General features: G+C 46.6%; 9 protein-coding genes across 9 annotated transcripts; 4 read left to right on the plus strand and 5 right to left on the minus strand.

The window, feature by feature from the left end:
* Positions 1-297: 297 nt before the first annotated feature.
* PADG_01778 (uncharacterized protein) lies at positions 298-2,499 on the plus strand (the record flags this gene model as incomplete). Its single annotated transcript, XM_010758768.1, has 1 exon — positions 298-2,499. One exon carries the CDS (start codon positions 298-300, stop codon positions 2,497-2,499), a length of 2,202 nt encoding a protein of 733 aa, XP_010757070.1.
* A 1,139-nt stretch (positions 2,500-3,638) lies between these two features.
* PADG_01779 (uncharacterized protein) lies at positions 3,639-5,274 on the plus strand (the record flags this gene model as incomplete). The annotated part of the gene is made up of 5 exons (XM_010759269.1): positions 3,639-3,688; positions 3,973-4,187; positions 4,282-4,691; positions 4,862-5,101; positions 5,164-5,274. The coding sequence occupies 5 exons, from the start codon at positions 3,639-3,641 to the stop codon at positions 5,272-5,274; spliced, it is 1,026 nt and encodes a 341-aa protein (XP_010757571.1).
* A 1,129-nt stretch (positions 5,275-6,403) lies between these two features.
* Positions 6,404-8,727, minus strand: PADG_01780 (uncharacterized protein; the record flags this gene model as incomplete). The annotated part of the gene is made up of 3 exons (XM_010758769.1): positions 6,404-7,287; positions 7,353-7,716; positions 8,098-8,727. The coding sequence occupies 3 exons, from the start codon at positions 8,725-8,727 to the stop codon at positions 6,404-6,406; spliced, it is 1,878 nt and encodes a 625-aa protein (XP_010757071.1).
* Positions 8,728-10,654: 1,927 nt separating this feature from the next.
* Positions 10,655-11,675, minus strand: PADG_01781 (uncharacterized protein; the record flags this gene model as incomplete). Its single annotated transcript, XM_010759270.1, has 2 exons — positions 10,655-11,569; positions 11,652-11,675. The coding sequence occupies 2 exons, from the start codon at positions 11,673-11,675 to the stop codon at positions 10,655-10,657; spliced, it is 939 nt and encodes a 312-aa protein (XP_010757572.1).
* A 694-nt stretch (positions 11,676-12,369) lies between these two features.
* PADG_01782 (uncharacterized protein) lies at positions 12,370-14,397 on the minus strand (the record flags this gene model as incomplete). The annotated part of the gene is made up of 4 exons (XM_010758770.1): positions 12,370-13,494; positions 13,547-13,637; positions 13,699-14,134; positions 14,232-14,397. The coding sequence occupies 4 exons, from the start codon at positions 14,395-14,397 to the stop codon at positions 12,370-12,372; spliced, it is 1,818 nt and encodes a 605-aa protein (XP_010757072.1).
* A 227-nt stretch (positions 14,398-14,624) lies between these two features.
* On the plus strand, positions 14,625-15,465 carry PADG_01783 (uncharacterized protein; the record flags this gene model as incomplete). The annotated part of the gene is made up of 2 exons (XM_010759271.1): positions 14,625-14,705; positions 14,767-15,465. 2 exons carry the CDS (start codon positions 14,625-14,627, stop codon positions 15,463-15,465), a joined length of 780 nt encoding a protein of 259 aa, XP_010757573.1.
* Positions 15,466-16,252: 787 nt separating this feature from the next.
* Positions 16,253-18,433, minus strand: PADG_01784 (AGC/NDR/NDR protein kinase; the record flags this gene model as incomplete). The annotated part of the gene is made up of 4 exons (XM_010759272.1): positions 16,253-16,565; positions 16,621-17,100; positions 17,185-17,688; positions 17,775-18,433. 4 exons carry the CDS (start codon positions 18,431-18,433, stop codon positions 16,253-16,255), a joined length of 1,956 nt encoding a protein of 651 aa, XP_010757574.1.
* A 660-nt stretch (positions 18,434-19,093) lies between these two features.
* On the plus strand, positions 19,094-20,659 carry PADG_01785 (uncharacterized protein; the record flags this gene model as incomplete). Its single annotated transcript, XM_010759273.1, has 2 exons — positions 19,094-19,181; positions 19,239-20,659. The coding sequence occupies 2 exons, from the start codon at positions 19,094-19,096 to the stop codon at positions 20,657-20,659; spliced, it is 1,509 nt and encodes a 502-aa protein (XP_010757575.1).
* Positions 20,660-21,586: 927 nt separating this feature from the next.
* Positions 21,587-24,274, minus strand: PADG_01786 (peptide alpha-N-acetyltransferase complex A subunit NAT1; the record flags this gene model as incomplete). The annotated part of the gene is made up of 3 exons (XM_010759274.1): positions 21,587-22,059; positions 22,134-24,113; positions 24,181-24,274. The coding sequence occupies 3 exons, from the start codon at positions 24,272-24,274 to the stop codon at positions 21,587-21,589; spliced, it is 2,547 nt and encodes an 848-aa protein (XP_010757576.1).
* Positions 24,275-25,078: the final 804 nt, after the last annotated feature.

Consider the following 25,078-nt stretch of genomic DNA (forward strand, 5'->3'; position numbering starts at 1 on the left):
AAATTATTGATGTTGGTATATGATTAGAACACGCGAGAAGTGTATACGTAGGTAGTTTGTAGGAGCGAAGATATACTGAAGGTTGTTGACTCTGATAAGAAGTTATAGTAAACCTGTGTTTTTTGAGAAGAATGAAATGGGTCAAGAGCAAATGCGGATCAACGAACGTTAATTCCTGAGCTGACCTCAAATCTTAACCACCCGTTATCTTTCGCGAGAAACAACATCTACCAGGCTTGGAAAATATAAACCACAGCAACGGCCAGACAAACTAGGGGATATGAAATTAAGTTAATAATGACTTTGGAAGATTTCGAAAAAGAACTGGCTGCGAGTCAGAAGGAAAGAGAGCGTGAGAAAACTAGAGAAAAGTATCGAGAGAGAGATCGGGATTCGGACAAACACAGGCACAGAGATGAGGAGAGAGTCGGGGAGAGAGACAGGAAATATAGGCATTCCTCCAGTCACCATAGCCGCGACCGCCACCACCATCACTCCTCCCGACACAGCAATTCCAACCTCGACGATGAAGACAGACGCAGACACAAGCGCTCACGCCATTCCAGCAGCAACGGCAATGAGGATCGCGAGCACTCCCACAAACGCAGATCTAGGCGGGAGGAGGAGAGCAGAGGCGGTAGCAAGGATGAAATACCTGACCCTACAGAATCGAACACAACTCCGCCACCAATTCAAAAAGAAGAGCCTACGGGACTAACACGGGATTCATGGATGGAAGCGCCCTCCGCTCTGGATATTGACTACGTTCAACGTCCCAAACCCGAACAGCAGGAACCTCCCGCTTCCCGGATGCTGCAAGCGGACTTTGGGTTAAAGTTGCATAAGAGAGAGTTAAATCGTCATTTACATGATATTCATGAGGAGGAGGAGGAGTTGGAGCCAGAACCAGAACCTGATACCAAGGGACTAGAGGAACCGGTAAAACACGAGGTGGATTATACATTTGGTGATGCGGGCTCTCAATGGCGCATGACAAAGCTGAAGGCCGTTTATAGACAGGCGGAGGAAACGGGAGCTAAGGTTGAAGATATCGCCATTGAACGGTTTGGGGACCTACGTTCCTTCGATGATGCGAGGGAGGAGGAGATTGAACTGGAAAGGAGGCAAACATATGGTGAGGGCTATGTTGGCAAGGAAAAACCTTCCGGCGAACTCTACCAGGAGAGAAAGCTTGCTATGGGCGTCAGAGAGAAAAGGGATATCCGGGCAGAGGAGGAGGAACCGAACGATGGCCAACTGCACCCTGGCCGTCAGTCTGTTGAGAGGAACCCGGTTGTTGGGCAGCAGCAGACAAAACAATCGAACCCTACAGATCTAAACCGGCTCAAAGCGCAGATGATGAAAGCAAAGCTACGACGCGCGTCCAATGCGGCAGAGCTAGAGGCAGAATATAATGCTGCCGCGGCATCCATGGCGAGCCGCAAAGATTCTGATGTGGTGGTCCTGGGGGTGATGGAAAATAGGCTTCTTGCTGGAGGTGAGCGGTCAGAAGTCAAGCCGGTGGAGACTAAGAGGGGGAAGGAAAGGGGTTTAGTGCAGGAGAATGAAGACATGAGTATTGAGGATATGGTTCGAGAGGAACGGAGGACTCGTGGCCAAGCTGGAGGGGAAGGACAACGGTTTGCGGAAAGAATTGCTAAAGATGCGAAATTCGATAATGACCTCGAATACATGGATGAAAACGCAGCGAAGCTCGCTAAACGCGTGCAAAAATCAGAAATCAATCTCAAAAACACAGCCATTAGTCAATTCCAAAAGGTGAACCGCATCCTCGATAGCTGCCCACTCTGTTACCGAGAAAACACAGAGACGCCACCCCTCGCCCCTGTAGTATCGTTAGCCACCAGGGTATATCTCACTCTGCCTACGGAACCGGAGCTCAGCGAAGGGAGCGCATGCATCGTCCCGATCCAACATCACAACAATCTCCTTGAATGCGACGACGATGAATGGGAGGAAATACGAAACTTCATGAAGAGTCTAACGCGAATGTACCACGACCAAGGTCGCGATGTAATCTTCTATGAAAACGCAGCACAACCGCAGAGACACCGCCACGCAGCCATGGAAGCTGTTCCTCTGCCCTACAGCCTGGGCGAGATGTCGCCGGCGTTCTTCAAGGAAGCCATACTTGCCGCGGACGAGGAGTGGACACAACACAAAAAGCTCATCGACACTTTAGCGCAGGCACGCAGTGGCCTGGGCAAACTGGCGTTCCGCCGCACGATAGCGAAAGAGATGCCGTATTTTCACGTGTGGTTTGAGCTGGACGGGGGGCTGGGGCATATTGTTGAGGATGCCAATCGGTGGCCTCGTGGGGATTTGTTTGCGCGAGAGGTCATTGGCGGCATGCTAGATCTGGAGCCAGATGTGATTAAGCGGCAAGGACGGTGGCGGAAAGGGGGTGATGGGAGGGTTGATGGGTTTAAGAAGCGGTGGAGGAAGTTCGATTGGACAAGGGTGCTGACGAAGGGGTGAGTGATTTACTGTTTATATATTCTGGATGCTGGTGTATTTGCGTTCTTTTGGCCATTTTATCTCACCTGCACATGCGCAAAAAGATGAACTTGGCAGGGTTGTTTAAAAGGGGGGGGTGGGAGATGCGAAGTGTATTTCATGCAGCAGATAAATAAATATTCAGACTGCTTGTCTCAATTCTATTCTCATGCCAGCATCCACGACATTGGTATTTATCACCTGCAATTTGTCATTCCCAGTGTAGGCACTCTCTTGCTCGACTGAAAGTCCCATCGCCCAATACTAAGACGAGTATGTGTTTTTCTCCTCCAGCTTTAAATATACACAACCGGGGCAAAATACACAGGATAAACGGGGTTCTCAGGTAGCCTGATAAGATAACCGAAGACAGTGTCTTGCCAGCTACACTCCCGTAGTTCTTTGACCCGATTGCTATGTTGGCCCCCGCACTGCTAACTATATATGGCGTCCCATGCCCGTCCAACCATGTGGAGATTTTTAAGATATATGAGTAAAATCCGACCTTTGATAACCGGGCTGAAGTTGACTTTTGTACCCAGCCGAACTATATATTTAGTAAACTGATAGTTATAAACTAAACTAGTTCGTTAACTGATTATCACATCCATCTCTCGTGCGCTGATTGTTCAAGCTCCTGCACAATTCAAACTAACTCGGGTCACAGCGTCACTGTTGTTTTTGCTTTTTCTCTCGTCCCGATCTCCATGTAGTTACGGAGTAGCCGGGGCTTTTTCCGACAGTCTGGGATTGATTGTATAAAGATACATTGAAATCATCCCTTCTGCCGACCCCCTTTTTAAACCCTTAACCTGCGGAATTCCTCTGTGTCGAATTCCATCATATCCCGCATTCTTGTTTTACCCATCCTACTCTTGTTCGGTTCGGTTATAAGGTTACCCATATTTTTAAGAGTTACCGTATGTGGTTGAGCGCAGGGCCGGTAAACTTGAACGCCAATTTACGGAACCTGAACCCTATTAGAGAGCTCCTTATATAACCGACTCGGTACCTTGTTCTTTTTCATGTCGTGAAGATGTCGGAACCCAGACATACTTGCTGACTGGGATACGACAGAAGCAATATCCCACTGTGCAGTTTAACTTCTGCTGCCAGTTGATATGGGATCCAACAACAAGCCGAAGGTGCTGCTACTGGGCATGATCGAACAGTAAGTCAACCTTCGAACATATCTGCTCCCCCCGCTTATCTACCAATTGTCTGCTGTCAGTGTGGAATGCATGGAAGCTGTGTTGCCAGATAGGATGGCATTGCCTCCTCCTCTTTTTTTGGTCATCTTCTCCCTGCCAGTTCCCGGCAACTATATCTGCGCAATTTTGTATATTCCTTCTTTCTCTGCTCCCAACCACGAATAGTTTATATTCTGTGCATGTTCTATAGATGGACGCATATAGCAGCAGACAGTGCTGATCTCCTTTGATTCATCCCTTGAAGTGCCCATGCAGCATGGAAAGCTCTCGGAGAGATCGCAGTGCTGGTCACCCCGTTGGCCACCAATCGTGCAGAATTCATCCAGGAATGCCTGAGCGGCAAACTCGATGGCGTTCTCGTGGCTTATCGGACTTTTGCGTCATCGAGTATTACGGGTTTAATTGATGAGGAATTAGTCAATGCGCTACCGAAGTCGATAAGATATATTGCGCATTGCGGTATGTCCTGGTCTATTTATCGATTTCTTTTGCAAAGAAGAATACCGTTGCGATTTCTACTCGGGACGAAAATTGTTCTCACAACGTCTTTCAGGGGCGGGATACGATCAAATCGACGTTCATGCCTGCAGCGCTCGGTCTCCGCCGTTGCTTGTCTCCAACGTCCCAACAGCCGTTAACGATGCAACCGCAGATGTAAACATGTTCCTAATAATTGGTGCTCTCCGAAACTTCAATACGAGCATGATTGCCCTGCGGGGAGGGAAATGGAAAGGTCTACCGGCTCCCACGCTGGGCCATGACCCTCAAGGCAAGGTCCTCGGAATTCTAGGCATGGGCGGAATCGGCCGGAATCTGAAAAAGAAGGCTGAAGTCTTTGGAATGAAGATTATCTACCACAACCGGAAGAAGCTGCCTGATGAGCTAGCCGACGGGGCTGAATATGTACCACTTGACGAATTGTTGCAGAGGAGTGATGTGATTAGTTTGAATTTACCGTTGAACGTAAGTTTACTTTTGCTTTTTCGCTTTTTCCTTATTTTTTAGCTCTTTTTCTTCATTCTTTTAGCCCCTTGCGTGTCCAAGGATGATATTTCCTCTTCTCCTGCCATTCATCAATTCATTTGACATGCCACCCTCTTAACAAACGTATTCCAAACATTCTATTCGCAAAGAAAAATACCCGCCATATAATCAACCACGACGAATTCTCCAAGATGAAGGACGGCGTCATCATCGTAAATACCGCCCGTGGCGCCGTCATCAACGAGGATGCCATGGTTAAAGCCTTGGACAGCGGCAAAGTGCGCTCCGTCGGCTTGGATGTGTTCGAGGACGAGCCCAATGTGCATCCAGGCCTAATACGGAACCCAAATGTCATGCTCTTGCCACATATGGGGACCTATAGCGTTGAGGTACGAATATATGCTTTGTGTCCAACTCCGGGGTTGGGATTTGACTCATCCGAAAATTACAGACTCAAACGGCAATGGAAGAATGGGCGATTGACAACGTGCGCCGTGCCGTTGAGACGGGAAAGTTGAAATCGCCCGTCCCTGAGCAGGCAGAGATGTCATTTGTATCCTGACATCGTTTTAATCTAAGCTGGTAATTCATCCATTCCCCGCTTCCCCTCCTCTCTGCTTCATTTCTTTTTTTTTTTTATTTCATTTCTAAGGATATTTGCACCTGTCAGAATATAGACTTTTTGAAAAGACGGCCAAGAAAAAAAGGAAAAGAAAAGAAACGAAAAGAAAGAAAGAAAGAAAAAAGAGAGAGAAAAGAAAAGAAAAGAACCCCTCAATGAAAGTCAACTCTTGGGGAAAATCTTGAATATTGGGCGGTTAGATTCGTTCTGCAAAAAGGGAGGATGGTGTTTGTTTCTGTTTTTAGTCTCCTCGTACGTTAGATTCATTGCATTCTTAATTACTAGGTATATTTATATCCATTTTATGTAACAGGAGGTCTTTTCAAGGTACACATATGCACATGCATTACTGTAACCAGCAACATGCATACTCGTGTCCACGTAGATGCCTGCGCAACCCGGCCATGCTGCAACCAAACCTGACGCAAGTTCGTTTCATCATCAAGTATTAAATCTCTTAACGAGCTCGCCGCATTGTACATTCAGTATTCAATTGATCAGCCTTCTCATCTACAACTTAAATTTTCATTTAAAGTAAAAACTTACAGACAGACACATCTATTGTTAACGTTGTAAATAAGTAACATTGCAAAAGGTAAGAGAAATTAAATAACACTGGTCACAGATCAATCCATTATTAGCCCATCCAGCCTTAAGAAAAGCCCAACACATTTTTTGTTGCCTTATTAACCAAAAATACAGCAGCAGCAGCAGCAGAAGAAGAAGAAGAAGAAGAAGAAGAAGAAGAAGAAAAGCAAACCAGGAGAAAAAGTGATAATTGCAGAATGACAACATGATAAACAAGGATCATCCCAGTGGGCATCAAAAGGGAAAGGTATAAAGTGCAAAATCAAACACGAACCACTTCAACCTTCATGCTTGCTTTGTTATCAATAGTTGTTTGTTATACAGGATTTATAATAAATGAAATTAGGTATTTCGGGCAAGAAAGTTACCTCATAGAAAAACATGCAATCCGTCCCAACATTCAAATTAATGGAAAAAAAAAATATCAAACGAAAAAGAAAATGGCATTCCCATAATTAAATGAATATAATTATGACGCCACCTACTGATCCTCCCAATACTTAACAACCATCCCGCACAATCGCTTAATAACCTGATTAGTCCCCTTGCCATGACTCTCATCCTCCAAGAACCTAACAGCAACGTACAACTTCGCCGCAGCATCCTTCTCATCTGTGCTGGCAATTGTCTGCTTCACCTTGCGCGGTTGAAACTTGGCAATATGCCGCACAACGGCGATGGAGTAGATGACGTCGCGGTTCTCAAAGGTATCCAACAGCCCACGACAGGATGTCAAGGCTGCCTCCTTTCGTTTCCGGGAGTTGATGTCATCCTGTGAGATTGTGAGATAGCGACCGACGGATTCCCAGAAATCGACCTCCCGGGCTTTGATCTGGTTGCCGATGCCGGGGAGTCTGTGTGCTGGGTCAGATTCTGGGTAACTGTCCAGACTAACTGGGTTGGCATCGAGGTAAGAACCGGTTATAAGGGCTTCGAAGACGGCTAGCCTTTTCACAGCGTAGAGGAGCTCGACATCGGTGGAGGTGGGTGTTTGGGAGCTGGAGCCCGAACCGTTGGTGTTAGGTTCTTTGGCGCAAGCGACGCGTGTTAATGTTAATGTTTCCCAGATGACGGAAGCCTCGAGGCTCTCGACACGTGCCAGCACAGCGGGGTCGTGAATATTGCGGTCGTTGAAGCCATCGAGGAGGGCGGAGTAGTATGATAGGAGGCGGGTGTTTGCTAAAAGATGCGCCATTCCTCTTGATTCAAACCACGTACATTCGAGGAACTTGTCGATCGCCATAGCGTATGAGAGGTATACGAGTTTGATTTCTTCGATTCGAGATGCGGGGATGGTTTTAATTTCTGGTGGAGGAGATACATGTCCACGAACGGACAGAAGGTCTATAACCCTCACAGGTTTTACTATATGGGACACGAATATTAGCACAAGTCAAGAAGTAGGGTGAGAATGTAAGGGAATATATTACATTGTACGTCCTCGAGCCCAAACATGACGGAATCTGAAGTTTGTCCTCCTTCGCTTGAGTTTTGCACAGCTATGCTTGGGGATGCGACTCCTTCCAACGCTGGATCAATTGCCCCTCCGTATTCAAACTGACTAACTGAAGGAGACGATGATGAGTTTGTCGTGGGCAAAGGCGGTTGCGCAAAGGACTGAACTTGGGCACTGATATATGCGGGGTTGCCTTGAGGCGACACTAGTAACGACGGTTGAGATGGCGCAGGTTGTAGGATTGAGGGACCTGGTTGCGGTCTGAATACCGGGTCGTACCCAAGGCAATCACGTTTGCTTTTTTCACAGTTCCTGCAGACAGGATGCCTCTCATCACACTGTATACAGGTGAGGGGGAGGACAGTCAGCTTGAATTAAAATTGAAATGAGTGGATGAGAGCACACAGCGACAATTGCACAAGTAAAAGAATAAATGATCAGCAAGATCAGATAAAATAGGAAATAAAAAATGTGCTAAATAAAATTGAGCTTTCGTCGACGGGGTTCAGAGCTTTTAGAAAACTTAATAAATATAGTAATGAGGGGAGAATGATGCAGCTTCTGGGTTAAGCGATCTCCTTGATTAAGCGAGCTTCATGCAGCCATAATGCGGGGGAGAACAAAAACTCCGTCCCTGCGGCAACAAGGCAGTGCTGATCAACCTCACAACACAATTTTCCGTGCAAAAATTATGTTGTCAATTTAAATAATAATCTCACCTTTATTCTGCGCTTTCTGCAGGTGAGGCAACCAGTTTTTGTGCGTCGCTTGACTTCCTTTTTGTGCCGTTCACTAGAGAGCCCACGATTCGTCTCACCCACGATCGGAAACGTGTCAGGGCTGGACATAGTTCCAGCCATAGTATAGTATTGGGGGATATTTGGCGGAGGCATGTTCATCGATGTATTGGTTGAAGGGGAGATAATGGATGGCTGCGCCTGCGGCATCTGGTGGGTTTGGGCTTGGGGTTCTATCGATTGAATTGAAGGGAGGTTCATCTGTGGTTGGTTCATCGCCGTCTGCGAGCCCGCAGATGGAGGCTGATAAAGCTGGAGCTGTTGGACGGGATCTGTAAGTTGCGGTAGGGGTTGCTGTTGCACAGGTTGTTGCAGTGACTGCGGCTGCTGCGGCTGCTGCGGCTGCACGGGCAGCTGTGGTATTTGTGATGGCGAAAAAGGTAACGAGGAGTGGACGGGAGGATTTGAGGGAGGTGGGGCATTCTGCGTGGAGATAGAAGGCGTCGACATTGAAGCAACTTGGGAGTGATGGTTTGGCCACGGTTCCGTTTCCTTGGGCAGAGTGGTGTCTGTTGCTGACGGCTCTGCAGCCGTTCGTGCTGTCTCTGACATTATTCCCAACCCCGCCAACACAGCACTCTCCCTTGCCGTGGATATTCCCAGTAATACGTTTGACTGCTATGGATGCTGCCGTGGGGGGACTATTGAAGTTATACCGTCGAACTTGTCATAGGGCGGAGGATATTCGAATGGATGGCGATGGATAGAGGAAGACGACAGAGGCGTCATTGAAATTCGATTTAGTTGTAGCGCATGGGATTCGAGGCACCATAACACTGCGACCAGGTCTATTAGCTAGAGTAATTAACGCGACATGTTTCTATGAGATATGACGCCTAATGAGAAGAGCTGTATTGTTGAGACTTGGAAGCTGTCCATAACATAGTTCCAACGGTGATTGAGTGCCCATAGAACGTAGCTATTTCACAGTGAGGCCATCGAATCATCAAGGGGACTGGAAGGACATCATCCAAGACCCGACTTGCAGCGGTCATCAGCAAGATGAGGCCACCGGCACAAATTAAAAGCTGAATATCGATATAGATTCCCTGATTGCGAAACAGGAAAACGCGTCTCGTCCGCGCAAAAGCGCAGTGTAGCCATTTAGTGTAGAAACAGCAGCGAAACAGCAGCGAAACAGCAGCACCAGAGAACAACCAAAAACCCGCTCAGTCCTAAAGAGCAACAGCAGGGGGGATGAAGGCGGAAAGGGAACACGCGGGCGATGGAATTATTTTGGGGGAGGGGATTTAATGGAATGGGGAGGGGGGTAGCTCAAGCGAGACCCCGTCTGTGGACCAACGTACCTGGGGGTGAGAAAAGGGACTAAGCGAAGGGGAATCCAACCGAGTCCTTCGACCACGTAGTTTGACTGTGACCACAGCAGGATGATACTCTGGCCAGAGCGACGACTTTGGTGGTGGCTGCGAGTTCAACGGACAATAAACGCAGCGGATGGATGCGTTAACTTAAAACTCGACTACGTTAGTTAACTAAATGGTTGGTTGGACTTAAACAGAGCGCAAACAATATGAAGTGGCAATTTGAATCCAAGGGCAGCGGATATGCTACACCGCAGAGAGACAGAAGAGAAGGCAGATGTACAGGAGGGGATGGACAGAAGAGATGTTCTATGCTTATGAATGCCACGGGTTTTAGTGATGGTGGTTTATTATGTAGAAGCAAGGAAACTGAGGGTGGTTGAAGAGTGGTGGTCTCTTTGGCTGGGAAGGAAATTGTGGGGAGTCCATGGTTTTTCTTATAAAATATCTGGATTAACTACTTCACACAGCCATTTCACATATTAGAAACAACCAGGTTCCTTGATATTCAGCACTTTTGTGATTACTTTTGATATAATCTATGTATTTATATTTTATGAAAGATGGATCCTTGAATAAATACACTGGCATTTTTCCCCGTAACACCTGCTGAGGGCTCATAACTTCTACAAATAACTATAGATCGAGATTTCATCATTATCCATGCACACCCCTCGAAACTTCATTTCTTCCTTGAAGGCAACTAACTTTGTTAATAAGTCATAGATGTGCCACCACGTATCATCCATGGACGGACCGGCATTTAAACTGCATGCTGTAGTCAAGCAGTTCGTGGATAGGAGTTCCATTGCAACGTGGGAGGGGGGCACCGGTCGGATAGGCCCGCTGTATCAGCCAACTTCGATAAGTCCACCATAAGATGCAGACCCATATCCTCCAAGCCACATAAAGATCTTTCTTCTGCATATCATAGATGAGTCCATCTACCTCCAGCTAAAACAGTCCGCAAATGGGTAGTCAGTCGGCCTTGAATGTCTTCCAAATCCCAAATGGTCCCGGCATTACGATATAATCCCAATGGAAAGTATGATGGGGTTTCTGACCCGGAGAGACACTCAATAGCTCTATCCGTGTAGCGATAAGAAGTCTAGCATTCCTGCGCAGAATACCAACTCAAGTAGCATGTAGTCAGTCAATCACCTAGCATGCTTCGGTTTGCGCTTTTTGAAAACAACAGCCGGAACGACTTCCTCCGACGCATCCTTCGCGGCCTCGGGAATCGACTTCGACACATCCTGGCCATCCTTTTCCTCCTCAACCTTCACCCCCGTAGACCCATCTACAATTTCTTCCTTTTTAACCTGGAAAAAACTACCATGATCCGCATTCTCACTCTCTCTTTTCACCACCCCCTCCTCTCCAAGCCCCTCCTCGTCTTTCGCCTCTACCTTTATCTCCGCCTCCCTTTTCCTCCTTTTCAACTCCGCCGTCTTCTCCAACAACGCATCTAGATCATCCTTCTCATCTGCTCCGGGGAACCGTCGCGTCGTCGACCCCCACCACTGCCTAACCACCGTCTCCCCCGCCGCCTCCTCTTCCTCCTGCCCCTCAAACTTCCTCTTCCTAACACCAACATTCAACGCAGCCCTCTCATCCACCTCCGCATCCTTCTTCTCCACAGGCACTTCCTCCACAACCTCCCAATCTCCCGCAAGCGCCATATCCTTCCTAAACTCCTCCGGAATCGCCACGCCCAACTCCACCAACTGCGCCAACTGCTCTTTCCGCTGAGCCGCCATTACGGAACGCGATGCGGTTGAGTTTCCGGTTCCAGTTCCAGTTGCGGTTGAATTTACACCTGTACCCACCCCACGTTTCCATGGTGGTTGTTGTTGGTCTCCGCCTTGCTTCGATCCGGAGACAATTCTATCTAACCGCGCTATTTCATTTTTGGCTCTTTGGCGCTCCCGCTCTTCCCGCTCGCTGTTGCGGTGGATATCACGTAGGAAGCGCTTTAGGTTTCCTTGGTGTTTGCCAGTGGCTTCGTGCTGTGTGCGTTCGAAGGATGTGTCGCGGACGTAGATCTTGCAGTGCTTACACCAGTATTTCGGCTGGAGAGTTGTTAGCAGCTTTCTTTGCTAGTTTACTGGGGTGAAAGGGCTTAAGGAGAAGACATAGTTTGAAATAACTTACAGTGGACTTCCAGTATTCTGCCATGGTAAACTTTGATTGGGAGCGTAAGTTCTCAGTCTAGAAATTTCGAGACCTGCCATGGGGGACATGGCAGAAAAGGAGGTTGAAGTGACGTTGCATGACATGGAACTGCTTATATAATACGAATTTCGAGAGAAGGGTTTGTTCCACAGATGAACGATATACTTTATCATATCTTTGCATTCATGTAGGTAATTTGATTTATGATTGAAACTGAGAAAGATATGAATATGATAGATTTGATCCCAATGGGAATACTGGACAACGCTTAAAGGTGTAAGTGTTTGTAGAAAGTAAAGAGACCGATGCAGATTTGCTCTTGACTTATCCCTTGCCCAAATATTCTACTGGCGCTTCGTGATTCGAAGTGTATACTAATAAATGTGAGGGAGAGGTAAAGGATATATACAATTGTGGTGTACCGCTTGTTTCATGTATGAAAGCTCTACTATCTGAGCGATATAGATCTAGTTGAAGAGTTTCAGAAGATATACAGAAAAGAAAGGAAAATGGTCTAGCCGAGAAGACATATCACAAATAATCGCTTCTGTAGTGAAAAAATTCGCCTCGACCACATCAATATCGATATTTCCGTCCTATTCTGTCCGGTAACATAAATGAATGCAGATGAACTGGGAAATATGATCTATCATCCAGACCGCATGTTTACAGAGGAATTCCCAGCACACGAGTTTATCTAGAATACCTCAACCCGCACCTTTACCTGTCGAATATCGTCCGCAAACCAGAATCCAACCTCGCTCATGGAGTCAACCAGCTCCTCCTCGCGGCGGACAAGTTTCTTGCCATCTTCGTGTTTCATGACTGAACCATCGCCTTGTCCATACTGCTTATCACCACCCTCATCACTGCTATCCCACTCATCGTCTTCAGGTTTCGATTCGTAGAAGGGATCCCATTCGTTCGTTTCCCAGATCAGTTTGAAACGGAGAGGAGTCAGAGAGAAATGGCGGGCCACGATTGCTTTGATGCGGTAGACATCGAAGGACTTGGGGATATCGATGCTGTACTCGGAGCCTACGACTGCCCCAGGTGTCTCTCCACTGGACTTCTTGGACTGGTTTGGTATGTAGAAGTTGAAGGTAATGAGTCGAGCTGCGAGGGAGCGCGGGTGTATTCCGTTTCCAGAGCCCTCTCCGGTGCGTTTTATTGCAACCTCTCCATGTGTATCGCAAAGTTCTCTGTATCGTGGATATGATTGTAAAATGCGTTGCTCTGCACTTTTGGGAGATGCGGCTAACTCTTTCCTGATAAGTGACAAGTAGTATAGCTCTCCGTTATTGCGATCTTGAGGTGTGATTTTGCTGTAGTTGAGGGTCTCAAGCTGAGAGAGACGCGCAAGTGTAAGCATATATGCTTCATCTACCGTCATCGGTTGTTCTGGTAGATTTGTGATACGTGAAGACGCGGGTGGTTGATCGTATAATGGGTTATCCGAGACTCGAAGACTGGTGAGCCCAGGAAAAACTTTAGGAAGTAGATTGATAAAGGTCCACGAGTTTATCTTGTTCAATGAAATATCAAGGGAAGTAAGCATTGGAGAAAACACCACGTCATCCCCACCCGTTGATATTGCTGAGCATTCCGGGCCAATTTTGTCGATATTGTTTCCACGAAGGGATAACTTCTTTAGCCTAGGGAGGGAAGTCAACTGTCGAAGGGCATGAATGGAATCGAATCGATTATATTCTAGTGTAAGCTCTTTGATAGTTTCCGATAGTGGGCACGAAATCGATGTAAATTCATTGCCAGATAGCGACAGAGAGCTTAGAAGGGGGAAGCGATTCGAGACGGCTGCGGCCTGAACGAGGTAGTTAAGTAAACGGCTAGGTTTAAGTTTCTTCAGATCTTACCTCTTTCCATTCCATAAAAGTTTCGTCCAGCGCCAATTCAGTTGCACTGCCAATTGTGACACCATCATCGATTTCATCAATCCGATTTCCGCTTCCAGATACATTAGCAAACTATCTTCCCTGTGAGAACTTTTGGCTTTCAATATGCTCACTTTAGTTTTAGGATTCTTAGATGTTTGAGCTGGTTGCATATATCTGCAATGTCTGTCCATTTTTGAAGAAGATTTCGACTGAGATCCAGTTCGACGATCTTTGGACACGTCCTTCCTATGCTTTGAAGCTCATTTTCATATGTTTCTCTTGTTCCCTCACTAGCCAGGACGCCGTGAAGTCGCATGCAATCAAGGAGAACGATTCGAAGCTCCTGCAATTGGGCAAGTTGTTTACGGATTTTCTCAAATCCGACTTCTTCGACGATTTTGCCGCTGATCTCAATGGGTTTGGACGGCGGCACGTCTACATGGCCGGTGGGCATATGCTTAAGCTCTAAGACATATTTTTCGTTTACAGCTTGTAGAAAGCTTAGAGCTTGGTCAGGCTGTCTCGTGGGACGCACAAAGGAGCCCGCCGTTGGGTGTTTGATTTTGCCTGGAACTACCCGTGAGCGCTCTATTTGTATAAAATTACAGTCTGTAGGCAGCTAAGAAGTTGAGGGGTAGATATCATAACTATAACCGCACCATACATTGGAAATACTTCACTCCGTTATGCTCTCCTGAGTGTTTGCCCCGATTCGGATCATCCCATTCAACACCAAGCCACTGCCCCTTGGTTCCTTTGACTTCGCCGATATAGCGGACTGTGCAAAGGGCGCCATCAAAGGAAAGCCTGGACCCTACTGAGATGCCCATAATACAGTACCTTGTGGAATTCTAAGACAGGGTATAGATTAGAAGCAGTCAGGCAATAAATAAGCAGGGAAAAATAAACGTTTACATACATGCAAACTCTCCACCTGTTACTTTGTTGTATGTTTCTCAAGTTCAAGCCACTTTGTTGAACAACCCGCTTGGGTTTAGGGGATGAGTCACGTGGTAGTTAACTAGTTTAGTTATACTTTTATCGTCATTAATTTGCCATGAATCTTACCATCACTGACAAGTATCGAAACCAAAAGCCCATAATCCCATTTATTAGAGCTCCCATCATGGATTATCAGGTATTTGGCCCAAAGGAAACTCTATTTTTAATTCAGGTATCTTCTAACACTCTCTCAACAGAACCGCGCAGGCTCCAAATTTGGGGGTGGAGGCGTCGCCTCCTATTCCGCCACAAATGCCGACCGCCGCGAACGACTCCGGAAGCTCGCACTCGAAAACATCGACCTGGATAAGGATCCATACTTTTTCAAGAACCACGTCGGCAGTTTCGAGTGTCGCCTTTGTCTAACCGTACACCAAAATGACGGCTCCTACCTTGCCCACACGCAGGGTCGCAAACATCAAACCAACCTCGCGCGCCGCGCCGCTCGCGAACAAAAAGAGGGTAAGGGCCAAGATGGCTCACTTTTACCAGCCTCCATGGGCGTCCAGGTGAAGCGGAACACGGTCAAGATCGGCAGACCCGGATACAAGATTACGAAGACGAGAGACCCGTTCACCAGACAGCATGGGTTACTGTTCCAACTGCAGTATCAGGAGATTACGCCCGGGGTGGTGCCACGGGTACGGTTCATGTCGGCCTTTGAGCAGAAGGTGGACAACCCGCCAGATAAGAATTTTCAGTATTTGCTTGTTGCGGCGGAACCGTATCAGACTTGCGGTTTCAAGTTGCAGGCGAGAGAACTGGATCGGAGTGAGGGAAAGTTTTGGACGTGGTTTGACGAGGATAACAAGGAATTTTGGATACAGATTATGTTTAAGACGGAGAGAGAGGAGCGGTATTCTGGTGTACCTGGTCTTGCCCCCACTCGACGATGAGGACGTTCCAAATGTTTGTTTTCTTCCTTCCTTTTTCCCTCCGGTTTTTAAGGGCATCGCATTTTTTTAAGTGCATTATGATGTATGTCTACATAACATTTCTTTCCTTCACGGAGTTCAAAGGTATATTGCGCGGAGTTTGGACGAAGGGAATTGACTTAAGAAATATCTGTACTAAAATGACAGGAACTGTGGGCTGCTGATACCTCAATATGCGCATGTTTTTATTCTATACACTACTGCATCTCAAGGTTCAGTCATTTATTTGCTCAAGATATGGAGAAATTTATTAAGTTTCGCGAAAGGTTACGTATAGGGGATACGGTGTATGATCTTGAAACCGCGAAGTAGTCAATAATTAAAATGCCATTCTATTCGTTCACTGTCCCTGCATGCGAAACGCATGATCTGTTGGACTGAGATGTAAGTAAAGTAGGCAAATAGTCTTGTTTAAAAAGCCCATCTTGTTCGCAGAACAAATCAACTTCACACATTACATGGAAAACCAGAAACTGTGGAAGAAGCGGCATAGAAGACCTGAAAAAAAAAGGAAAGGTAGTAAAAGTGAAACATACTCGTAAAGGGAATCCCGGATGCCCCTCGTCATTATCCAGTATTTCACGATTTCGGTATCTCCGAAACTTTGCTGGCTTGGGGGCAAAATCAATCATAAAAGTTAAGTAAACAAAATGAAGTGGAAATGGCAAAACACAAGCAGGCAAATAGGTCCTCAGTATTATCCGTTCAGGTTTAGATCAACACTGACAAATGAGAGAATACATAGTATCTAGCTTGCCTGGAATGCATTAAAAGCCTTATATGTATATCCAATAAATGGAAGGCTCATTTCAGCCTCTTGCTCCTCCGGCATGGCACGAGCCTGGGCACGGAGTTGGGCCGAGTTGTCTTCCTGCGGAATCTCATCGATGGGGAAGTAGGACACATCCACATTTGAGGATAGCTTTGGTTCAAAAGGCGCGCGGATTTTGCGTAGCTGGTCCCAGACAACCCCGCGGAAGAACGGATGACCTTTGATTTGTGTGGCCCCGAATTGAGCACCGCCTTCTCTGCCAATGCGGTGTTCTGGGTCACAAAGGAAACTGGGAATAATGTCAGCTGTATCTAACCAAGGAAATTGGAATGCAAATAACATACCTTCTTATAAGGTGTTCTGAGTCATGCGAGAGAGTAAGCTCTTCAGGGAAGTAGAGACACTCGCGCCAATTCACGATTTTCCGGTACGTATCAGTGGGCTCCTCTGCGCAGAATGGGGGCCACCCTACGAGACATTCGAACATAATAGCTCCGACAGACCACCAGTCGCACAGATAGGTGTATCCCTGGCCATTGAATATTTCAGGTGCAATGTAGTCCGGAGTTCCGACGGTCGAATAAGCCATAGCTCTCCGGGATTTTCTCCAGGTATTGATCTGCCCACGATTCGATACAGTCAAGTTGATGGCATCTGAGAAAAAACCAGAATTTCTGTTCTTATCTTTGGATGCTGACGTGTTTTTTAGAAGAGCCTGGTAATAGGAGTTGTCATGTTGCTTTTTCCCGCCAGTGGATAAGCCAAAATCTGTGAGCTTGATGTGACCACCGCGGTCTAGGAGGATGTTGTCAGGTTTTATGTCCCTGTAAACATAAATCAGCATCTGCTCTTCGATTGGAGAAAGAGCTGTGGTCCTGAACCATCAGAAATTTTAGGGGATGGCTTACCGATGGAGGAACCCGAGCTTATGAACCGCTTCAATAGCCATCACTATTTCTGCCATATAGAATCTTGTTATGTCCTCTGAGAAGATTTCGTACTTAATAAGCATAGTCATTAAATCACCACCTGGCAAAAACTCCATAAGTAAGTAGAGATAAGCTTTGTCTTGGAAAGATGCATGTAATTTCACAAGCCATGGACTATCCTTCGAATCGGCAAGGATATCACGTTCAGCTCGGACATGAGCAAGTTGGTCCTTCTTGAACATCTCAGTTTTGACCAAAGATTTCAGGGCATATATCTTGCCGTCAGTCTTTCGCTGAACAAGCTTGACCTCCCCAAAGGCACCCTTGCCAATGATTTTCAGAGTTTGGAAGTTGGCTGGGGTTTCTTTTGTTCTAATGAAGCGAAGGAAGTTTGCCTCCTTTTTGGCGACGGACTCGGCCTCCTGGCGCTTGGTTGCCTCTGAAAGGGATGGGTTTGTCAGAACCTTGTCGAGATTCACAGCACTGTGAAAACAAGTATTATATATGAGCCACAGATTCACTAGACCCATTGTGGGCAGACAATTTGAATTTTTTTCATTCAAACTTACCGAAGATTTCGGTCACGGGCACGCTCAATGTTCTCGCGGAAGAAAACATTGACCAGCTCCTTCGCAGCTCTGCCACGTTTATGCACATTCTCCGAGTACATCTCCACACATCTCACCAATTCTTCCTCTTCCCCGTTAGCGTGACCATTGCGAGTTGGCATTTGTGGAGCAGAATGTCCTTGAGATTGGGATGTTGGTTGAGCACCAGCAGTACGGGGGCGCTGTCCTTGACCAAGATTTCGAACGAACATTCCAGTCCGAGGGGAAGCCCCCAAGTCCTGGTTGGAAAATTGCTGGATCAGACCATTGGTTGCGTCGTTGGTCTGGTACCCAGGACGAGCGTGGTAGGCTACCTGTGGTGACGCTGCGTTTGGATGACCATACTGCTGAGCATGCGGATGGCCCTGAGCCTGGGGATGCTGAGGAACATACGGATTGTTCATGAAGTAACCCTGACCGAAGGCATGCAGGTTGTGGGAATCAACATACTCCTGGGCCCCTTGATACATCGGCTGGGGGAAGGTTGAAGGGGTAGTCGGATAAGCCCTATTGTTTGAGGCGGTGTAGGGGCGGTCATTGTTGAACCCGAAGTTCAAGTGAAGACGGTTGCCATTGCGGTTGCCATTGTTGTTATTGTTATTATGGTTATTTGGCTCCATCTTGATTAGAGACCCAAGAGCTATTGTTCAGAAGGTAAACAGGAAAAAAGGAATTTGTTGCGTTGTCAGCTTGGAACCCATGGAGGGGTGATGTTTTAAGGGGTTCGTTGTCGGACAAACAAATCGTTGGAAAGGCTAAACCTTGATAGGATGCGTGCTAATTTGCCAGCATAACCCCGTCCCCAAAGTCAGTAAATCAATGGGATTATTGAGAGCTGATAAAAATGAAAGGCAAACAGAAAAAGAAAAAGGAGCGACGAGAGATCAATCGATGTGGAGATGAGAAGATGAAACTCGTCGAGACGCGGATTGCCGCCGTTTGCCCCGTTTAAGAAGTTAGCGCGCCAAATGTGATCCTTTGGCGCCTAAACCCTCGTGTTATGTCAGTACCCGCTCAGAGCAACGGCTCTTATTGGACAAATAGACGAGATCACGGGGAACGCTAGCTACTTTCCGGAATAATATACTTCCGGTGACACAGCGCAAGCTTCCAAGCTCGACCCTTTTTTTTATATATGGAAGAAACGAGCGCAACGACAGACATCTGGGTATGTCACAGCGCATGGCGTTGACGTTTGAGTCCGCCGCCAATTCATCCCATTGGGCTTATTATTTATACAAACTACCTGCGGTAAATTTGGCGTTTTCTTTTGGGGCGTTATGGCAGACAAACCCCCATCCTCGACGTCTTCTGCGACGCCGCAAAACGTCGCCCCGAACACTCAGAATCCCGCTCTTCGCATGCTTGGTATGGAATCACTCCCCAGAGTGCATTTTCATGCAACGCTAAGATGACCGAAAATAGGCGTCCCGAAGATTCGATTCAAATTGCCTTCAAGGAATTGGCTCATATTTCTATCTATCACTGGTTCATTTACCACAGCGCTTATTTACGACCGTCGACAGAAAAGAAAAGCACAAGAAAAATGGTCCAATTTGGTTGCTCATATTGCCAAGCAGCCTTTACCGCCGAATGAAACCCGAAGAAAGCTTACAGTATTCCTTGCCGCACCACCGGGCGATGGTCTGATGAGTGCCCGGGAATATTTTAAAGAATACATAAAGCCCATTATCGTTGCCGGCGCCTTGGACTATGAAGTGGTGGAAGGTCGAAAAGAAGGAGATATCCGAGCCACTTTTGCCAACAGAATTAGGAAAGCAAGACGACAAGCAGGAGAAGGACAACCCATCGAGGAAGATGAGGCTGAGAACTTTCTTCAGCAGATTCGACAAAATTTCGGTATTGAGGACGAACCTGGAATCCAAGGCGATATGGTAATTGGCAGACATACATGGAAGGAATATATCCGTGGCCTTCACGAAGGGTGGTTAGGACCGATTGACGAGCCCCATCCTGAACCAGAAACCATCCCCGGCCCAGAAGGAGCAGCTGCAGAGGTCGCAACCCAGCAGCTGGCAGGCGACTATGTTACTCCTGCAGCTCTATCAGCGCCACAGGAGAATAAAAAAGCCGAATCCGCGCCAGAAAAGAAGCCAGAGGAGGAGAAGACAGACGTGAAGAAACTTCCCCGCCCCACTCCGGCCTACATCCTCCCCTCTTCTTACCCCTCTCAACGACTCGCGCCTTCAACCCCACAAGAAATCGACGTATCCCCTGTCAGGTTTCCACATATCCTAGGATTCTTCAACACTCCGATCCGCATCTACCGCTTCCTCAACCAGCGATATCTTGCAGATGCCGTGGGACGAGACGTGGCCGCCATCGTCCTCGCAGCATCAACCCGGCCCTACACAGAAAATAGCAACATCCCAGACTCTGAATTCAGAACTCCTACAGATGCTAGTGATGACGCATCTCCCACATCACTATCATCATCATCGTCATCATCATCATCATCATCATCATCATTATCCCCCTCTTCTCAAATCCCATCGAACCACTACGAACAACAATCCGACCTCGAAACAGAGGAGCAGGAATGGCCTAAATCCGTGCGCAAGCAAAAAGAAGACCCAGACATCAAGGAACGGGAATGGCTTGACGATATAGTCATGGATCCACGCATTGCATTGCGCATGCACAGATTTGACCTTCCCCCAGAAGAGGAAGAGAGAGCGCAGCGGATCGCCGAAGGCACGGACTGGATTCGTGGCGAGGAAAAGCCGGCGCACGTCCCGTTTTGGAAACGGATGTGGAATACGTATGGATTGGGTGAGCAGGATGACGGGAGGCCGAAGGTTGTTATTGGGAATTTGGATGAGTGAGAAAATTGCTAGGTGGTTTGTTGTGGTGGCATATAACCCGGAAACGTTTTTTACTGAGCATTTGCATTATCTATCCACGTACATGTTATATATATATATATATATAGACATATACTCATAATTTTAGCGATATTTGTACAATATTTTCTATAGTAATGCCATATTCCTCCATAGACCGGGGGGGTCTGTTGATTGCTAGATGGTAGTTATTGATCATTAATGAGATGACATGGATAAATAAATGATTTATCAGTATCTCTTTTTGGCCCAGCTAATATGGACGCCTACATAATACAGTATTGAATAATTTAGGTAAAAATTAGCCATTACGTGGACTGATTTCACATAGGTAGTTACATAGATCCCGCCATTTGAATAAAAGTCCCCATCATGAGTCAATAACCTCGTTCTTGACGATGTTCACAACCTTGGGAACTTCTCTCGTTTCTCCTACCATTCCAAACCACTCTTAATTCTAGAACTCAATGAAAGCTCTCCTCGCTGGCATGTAGGCTTACTTATCCATTCCTCTCATTCCATCCATTCCAACACATCCATCGGCTCTGAAATAAGAGTGCTGAGAACACAAAGAAATGTTTAAAGTGAGAGGAACACCAATAAATTAACTTTCCCTTTTTGCCATTCCAATACACCAAGTAATCCACCGGCTCATACGAAGAACAAAATGCAAAATGTAAAATGCGCAAAAAAATACAAAAACAAAAGAAGAAAAGAAAAGTGTAGAGCCGAAGAGGAGTTTCTAAAAATCGTGGCATAGGAAAAATGATGCAACTAGGAAGGGCGGCAAAACAATAGAAAGAGAAATAGAAATAGTAATCTACTTTCTTTTCTGAGATCATATATAAACAATGCATATAAACTTGGTGCCAAAATGAGACGTCGTACATTCTTCGTTTCTGTCACCTTTTATTGAATTTGTGTTGGCTGAAAAGCCGATGCTTCAGTCCATCTCTTCTGAGCTTGACTAATATAGGCTGCTTTTGCTTCTTGGCTGCTGTGCCAGTCATCTAAGAGATGGAGACCCGCAATGGCATCCTCCAGAGATGCGGTTTCAAGGTCAACAGTGGAGATAAGCTCCTTCTCGCATTGGGGTTTTGAGTCGGGCGCGAGCAACTGTCGGACCGACAGAGCAGCTTGAACATGCACAGCGCTAGATTTATGCTGGGAGAGGAATGATTCGTTCCAGTTTGTTAAATCTTGGGATTTTGGGAGCAAGGGGTCGAAATCCGCAGCGATGACCTCGGATACATTGGGGGGAAGGGGTTCGGAAAGAGTGTCGATTGCTTTTCGGAAACGAGCTATTTGGGTGTGAAGAGCGGGATTTTCAGAGTCGATAGAATGGGAGGCAAGAAGACATTTCAGGGCAAGAAGATATTTATCTGTGTTGTTGAAGTTAGCATCGATAGGAGACCGTTGAAAAGAAGGTTGAAAATAAGGAGCCATAGGTACTGACTACGCCTAATGAAGACTTCAAAGCCAGTTGTCTGCACATCCATATTGCCAGGGGAACATTCCAATAGGGGAGATAAGAATTTCATGGCATTCTTTAATGGCTCAGAGGTCTGAACAAGCTTTGTTCCCAAGGGGTCAGAGTCCTCCTTTCCAGTTTCCCCGTCGCCTCCCTTAGTGCTGCTGGCCTTTTTTAGATCCCGTTTTGCTGCTTCCGCCTTCTCAAGCCTCAGTTGCTCTCGTTTGGCTTTCTTGAGAGCTTTCTTTCGCTCTGCACTGTCTGCCTCTCCCTCCGCGGTGCCATTCACTCTGCTGGGGATTGGACCGTGGACCAGATCTGGCTGATCATGTATTAATATGTACGTCTTGACGGCGGCGAGAGCGCTTCTGGTGTAATATGGGTGATCGCGCAAGTGGTTTTCCCATCGGATCATATCGATATACGCTCGAATCATTCCCTTCCGCAGAGAGAAACTATGGAAATCGAATTGGTCCTCATACCAGACATCGAATATATTGTTCACCGCATGGAATCGTTTCAGAGCAAGTCCAAGTTTCCTTTGACGAAGGTAGGATTCTCCGTCTTCGGTTAGATACCATACACATTGCATCTCATGGAGGTCACCAAGGGGTCCGCCAACGGTTTCGTTGCGTGTAAATTTACTCATATTGTCAAGGGCTTTTTCGTTTTCATCATTTCTGAGCTGATACTTTGCTGCTTTAGAGTTAATATACCGATCCTTTTCATCTAACGACCTTGCCTTTTCCATGACTTCGGCCGCTTTCGGGATGTTGCCGTAGTGTTTCCATATTCTGGCCTTTGTCATATGATAATCCACAGAATTTGGAGATAGCGCGATTGCTTTATCTATATACTCCGTCGCCTTTTCAAGATTCCGGCTAAGATGATAATTGTAATGTTGGGCAAGAAAGTAGTAAACTGAACTCTCGAACATGGATGAATTACCGTTCATTTGTTTCTCTGATGAACCATTGGCTTGTGATCCGAGATGCCCTTGGGCATATCCCTCAGCGAGTTCCTGGACAGTGTCCCGTTTAGCTGTGTTTGTGTATAAGAACTTAATATTCGCAAAAGTAGAAGGGATCCCCCTGCAGAGCATCCGTTGAAGATAGCTGTCTGCCGCCTCCCTGAAATCCTGGCCTTCCAAAATATCTAGCGGAATTCGGCGAGCTGCATCTCCCCTCGGATATTTCTTGACCCATTCATCGAATAGGGCTTTTAGGGTTTCACGGTCACTCTCGACGATCCCCTTTGCCTTAATCAATGCATCGTAGTAATTTGAGTTTTCCGGGTTTCTTTCCAGAAGAGCCTCATAAGCAGCCGCTGCCTCGTCTTTCCGACCAAGACGCAGCAAATAGTCTGCTCTCATCTCCATCACAGCAAGAACATCAAAACAGCCTTTCCCCACTGCATCAAGATGTTCCAGTGCCTTCTCCAGATTGCCTGACTCTGCAATTATCGAGTTTTTGTAGAGAACCGCCTCTGAATGCTCCATATCAGATCTGGGAGGCGGGGTTTTAAGTGTCTGCTCGTAAGTCGTCAGAACATTCTCAGCCTCTGTCAAATTACCTGCAAGATGATGAGCAATGGCCAGTGCTGTCCAATTTTGACGGAAACCAGGCTTTTGTTGTAGCATCGTGGTTCTGCTCTGAATATAACCTTGGTAATCGCGCATTTGTGCTTGGAGAAGAGCTAAATCCCGCTGTATTGCTTGCGACGTCGAATCATACTTCAAGGCGGTTTTATAGGCTTTGATGGCTTCGTCATAGTTTTTGTCTGCGCGATATAATAAACCGTAGACATGCCAACATATGTGGGATCTTAAGTGGTTCGCAATCGCCACCTTTGCCAGTGCAAACGCTTCCTCTTGGTGTCCCTGATTACTGAGTATCAACGCTTTCATAGCCTGTGTCTCTCCGTGCTTGGGGTTTTTTCTGAGCACATGGTCGGCAATCTTTAAACCTATTCCCAAGATAAATCAGCGAGCTGCGCGGAGACAAAAACTGGTCACGAGGAGTTAGCAATGCACCTTTTTTGTACTGTTTGCTCTCACAGTGCCGAACTACTTGATGGAACAGCGACTGATCCTTGGGATTCAGCGAGGGGGGTTCATTCATGACCATAGCTTCAAGCGGGACAGCTTCAAACCGTCCACACAGCGACGCGGGAACAGAGTAAGTTGTCGATGGCGCAAAAAGCGTATCCGGAGGGAGCGGTGATAATGAGTGTCGAAGATATTCAATTGGTATGAATACCGTCTACAAGAAGAGGAGGGTTGGCACTGGAGGTGGAGGTAAACAGTATCGTGAACTCCGAAGTCCGTATTCTTCGAAAATGCTTTTGGGCTCAAACGGTGTGAATGCTTGAAAAACATTTATCCTTAAAGCAACCACAAGTCATGTGAGCAAGAAACCTCTCGCCTTGGAAAGTTAATTTTGCCGAGCATGAATCAAGTCTCAATTTCTTTTGGAACTTCATCTCTCTCTCTCTTTTTTATTTTTAGTTTATTTCATTTATTATTTATTATTATTTGAATAACTAACTAGTTATCGCACGGCTATCTTATCGATTTCGTAGTTTGTGAGTTTTGAATTTCGTTATCCCGAATTGTGTCTGCCGACTGATCAACAGTGGAGCGGGCTGTCAATCAAGCCCTGCAACTCGGGGTTCCTATTTTGTCTTGGCTCAGCTGTCCAAGAGGCTGGTGTCCGGCTACTTATATTACAGAACCCATTGAACTCTGAGAGCCACTCTGTGGCATTTCCCTAATTTTAAGATATGGCCAAGAGGTGGAAATCCTCGTAGCTCGTCACTGTCAGCCTATTGGTAACCAAATCATCTCATGCTCTCAGTGATTCTCTGATGTGACTGACTGGCTGTGGTGATACTTCATCGATATTGGGTTTGCTCTCAGATAAAAGGACTCG

The sequence above is a fragment of the Paracoccidioides brasiliensis genome (genome assembly GCF_000150735.1).
Source record: "Paracoccidioides brasiliensis Pb18 unplaced genomic scaffold supercont2.2, whole genome shotgun sequence".
Classification (NCBI taxonomy): Eukaryota; Fungi; Ascomycota; class Eurotiomycetes; order Onygenales; family Ajellomycetaceae; genus Paracoccidioides; species Paracoccidioides brasiliensis.